Source organism: Orycteropus afer, unplaced genomic scaffold (genome assembly GCF_000298275.1).
Source record: "Orycteropus afer afer isolate SDZICR_OR568_19922 unplaced genomic scaffold, OryAfe1.0 scaffold00074, whole genome shotgun sequence".
NCBI lineage: Eukaryota > Metazoa > Chordata > Mammalia > Tubulidentata > Orycteropodidae > Orycteropus > Orycteropus afer.
In genome coordinates, this window is record NW_006921661.1 from 11,471,086 (window position 1) to 11,474,805 (window position 3,720).

General features: G+C 40.9%; 1 protein-coding gene across 1 annotated transcript; it reads left to right on the plus strand.

Moving 5' to 3' along the window:
- The first annotated feature begins 2,011 nt into the window (after nt 1–2,011).
- LOC103197128 (olfactory receptor 52M1) lies at nt 2,012–2,965 on the plus strand. The gene has a single exon (XM_007941008.1). It carries the CDS (start codon nt 2,012–2,014, stop codon nt 2,963–2,965), a length of 954 nt encoding a protein of 317 aa, XP_007939199.1.
- The last annotated feature ends 755 nt before the right edge of the window (nt 2,966–3,720 follow it).

Consider the following 3,720-nt stretch of genomic DNA (forward strand, 5'->3'; position numbering starts at 1 on the left):
AAGGGACTAAATGTCAAATATCTCTCCTCTCACTCTGTCATCTCCCGCTGTGCCTCACATTGGTTGAACTCAGCTGGAAACCAGAGAAAAGAAGAAACTGTGAGATGCAGCCCATAAATGTCAGCTTCCAGGGAAACAGAGCAAGGATCTGGGAGGACGAATGGGGGGTAACTAGCACAAAGGATTAGGAAGCCAAGCTGGGCTTCCGCCAGCTAAGCCTTCCACCCCACTCCACTTGGTTACTTCTATCACAGCCAGGCTCCCGTGCAGTCCTTTCATCCCTAGCCCCAATGATTCAGCCTTTTCTTCTTCCTTTTTCACATATATAACCAAAAGTCACTCTGTATCCATTTGTAGTAATCTGTGAGAACCTTAAGATGGAAAAGGAGGCCAGTTCATGAAGAGAAATTCTGTGGGATGAAGTCACTACAGCAGGCTTGCATAAGCAGTAATCCTCCCAGCCCTGTGGCTCCTTAGAGAAAAGGACAATCCAAAATTCTTTGAGATTTACTGAATATATTTTTTCTTTTAAATGTTAGCCTTGACAACTGAATAAAGAGAGCTAATACTTACTATGCATTAGGTATTGCCTTTTCATTTAACCGTTATGACCAAAAAACAAAACAAAACAAAAAAAAAAAAACAATGTGATCTTGTGGTGCAGTGGTTAAAGCAATCAGCTACTATCCAAAAGGCTGGTGGTTCAAACCCACCAGCTGCTCTGCAGGAGAAAGATAATATAGTCGCTTCCCTAAAAATGTACAGCCTTGGAAACCCTATGGGGCAGTTCTACTCTGTCCTATAGCGTTGCTATAAATTAGAATTGACTTGATGGCAGTGAGTTTGTTTTTTGACCTAAATAAACAAATAAATAAATAAATAAATAAATAAAAATAAAGTTACATTTGTTGTGAAGTGCGGCTAGCTAATGGCATAAAATAACGTATGACCTTCACTGACAGGATCTGAAAGTAGACCTAGAGAATTCCAGAGCTCAAACTGATGACTACTGTGCTATATTCAACCTAATTAGGTTCTAAATGTAGATGAAAAAGTTGCTATGTACTGCCTTCCTTTTCATTCCCTAATATATTTAGGGAGTACATGCTTGTATGATCCTTTAGATTCTGGGGAAAAAAATGTTTGTGTTTTTTCTCTAAATATGCATCCTTCTTCAGCCAGCTGTTCTACATCATGAGCTAGCATGACAATTTCTTCTTTGGCCAAATATGTAGCTTGCAGGCTTCATTCCCCTCTTCACCGAATGTATCTTTTTCCTTCCTGGAGACATCTTTCTCCATTTCTAGAATCTTACCCTCATATTGAGCCTCCATGAAGAGAAGATCTTTGCAAGATTCTGTGTTTGGGTATCAGATGTGCATAAACTGAGCTCCAGTCATCAGCTTTAGTCTTTCAGAAATAACCTTGATACAGGCTTGTGAAAATAGAACTTCTGCCTTGAGATTTTTGTCTGCAGTTTAGACATTATCTTATGTCAATCAAGCTTGTGCTGGCCCCACCTTAAGCTGTGATTTACCATAGAATCTTCATAGCTTCTAGGAATCCTTGTGTCCCTGTATCTTTCAGCTTCAACTGTCTCTCATTTTCTTTCCAAGAGCCCTAACTCTTGTGAAACCTTCCAGTGTGATGGTGAGAGCCACCTCATAGTCTACTTGTGGAGGTAAATAACCAAACTGGTGCCTGTCTGCCGTAGGTTAATTCATCCACTGATGCAAGATATTATTCCTTGAGGGCCATATTACAAAAAGATACTTACACATTCATTCATTAAATATTTAATTTGGCTTGTGCTTAGAAAACTTTTGTGGACATTATAAAATAGTAATAACATGCTATTCACTAATTCATTGCATACTATCTTATGTATTCAATAATTCTATTCTTCATCATAGGATCTAAGAGTAAAGTATCTTTCTCTTTTTTTCCAGTGGAAAAAAAAAGTTCTGCTGCATTTTTAGGCACAAGTGAGAACATTCATTTGTAAATAGCCATGCTCACTTTTCACAATGTTTGCTGGGCACCCAGCTCCTTCCAGCTCACTGGCATCCCAGGGCTGGAGTCCTTGCACATCTGGCTTTTCATCCCCTTTGGCTCCATGTACCTGATGGCTGTGGTGGGGAATGTGACCATCCTGGCCGTGGTAAGAGTGGAACGCAGCCTGCACCAGCCCATGTACTTCTTCCTGTGTATGTTGGCTGTCATTGACTTGATTCTGTCCACTTCTACAATGCCCAAATTGCTGGGGATCTTCTGGTTTGGTGCTGGTGACATTGGTCTGGATGCCTGCTTGGCCCAAATGTTCCTCATCCACTGTTTTGCCACTGTTGAGTCAGGCATCTTCCTTGCCATGGCTTTTGACCGCTACGTGGCTATCTGCGACCCACTACATCATACCACTGTGCTTACCCAAGCAGTGGTGGGTTATTTGGGACTGGCTGCTCTTCTCCGTGGGGTACTCTACATTGGACCCCTGCCTCTGATGATCCGCCTTCGGCTGCCCCTTTACAAATCCCAGATAATCTCACACTCCTACTGTGAGCATATGGCTGTAGTTACTTTGGCATGTGGTGACAGCAGGGTCAACAATGTCTACGGGCTGAGCATTGGCTTTCTAGTATTGATCCTGGACTCAGCAGCCATTGGTGCCTCCTATATAATGATTTTCAGGACTGTATTGGGGCTAGCCACCCCTGAAGCCAGGCTTAAAACACTGGGGACATGTGGTTCTCACATCTGTGCCATCCTGATCTTCTATGTTCCCATTGTTGTTTCTTCTCTCATCCACCGATTTGGTCACCATGTGTCTCCTCCAATTCACACCCTGCTGGCCAACTTCTATCTTCTCATTCCTCCAATCCTCAATCCTATTGTCTATGCTGTCCGCACCAAGCAGATCCGAGAGAGGCTTCTCCAAATCCTGAAGATAGAGGTGAAGAGCAGGTGATGATTACTTCCTTCTTCCTTTCCAAATATGCTCACAGAGAAGAAGGGTTTTAAATCTTTATTTTAAAAGGAGCTTGCTTCTCCAACTGGGTACTTCTCAAGCAGTCTGTGATGTTAAGCCCTGTGGTCTTGAATTTTTGTAGTTCCAAAGGAATGGTAAGAAAGAGTGTACAATTCTCAATTCAAAGGTTTGAAGATTATATTTAATCTTCTTGTCTTTAAAGGATATTTGAGCGGCAAGGGAGGTAAATCCACAATAATGACAACATAATAATACAAATAACAGCTAGTGTTTGGTACAAATATGTTTGTATACATAATTGCACAATTCTTACAAACATGCTGACGTCTTGTGAGGTAGGTATTATTGTGCACATTTCATACATCAGGAAAAAGGATAGAACAGTTTTGTTTTATAAGTTGTATAAAAGGTCACTTATCCTGTCTAACACAAATGTTATGGTTGGAGTTTATTAGTATTTTATACCACAGTGTATTAAACTTTCTACTAAGGGCTGTTTTATGTGCATATTTTAATGAGTAAATCATAAAACTTGTATCATTTCATCAAAGTAGCAAAGCCCTTTACAAGTTAAGGTAACTGGGATGTGGTTAAAACTGCTTACACTAATCATCCTAGAAAAAGACTGATCTATATGCCCAGGAAGGTATGATGATACTCGTCATGAAAACATCAGTGGCCTAGAAAAACGTGTCAGCTCCATGAAGGGAAATGAGACAAGACAAGCACATCCC

Excerpts from the sequence above, each read along its gene's own strand:
- LOC103197128 (XM_007941008.1), top strand. The coding sequence starts at position 2,012 with ATGCTCACTTTTCACAATGTTTGCTGGGCACCCAGCTCCTTCCAGCTC.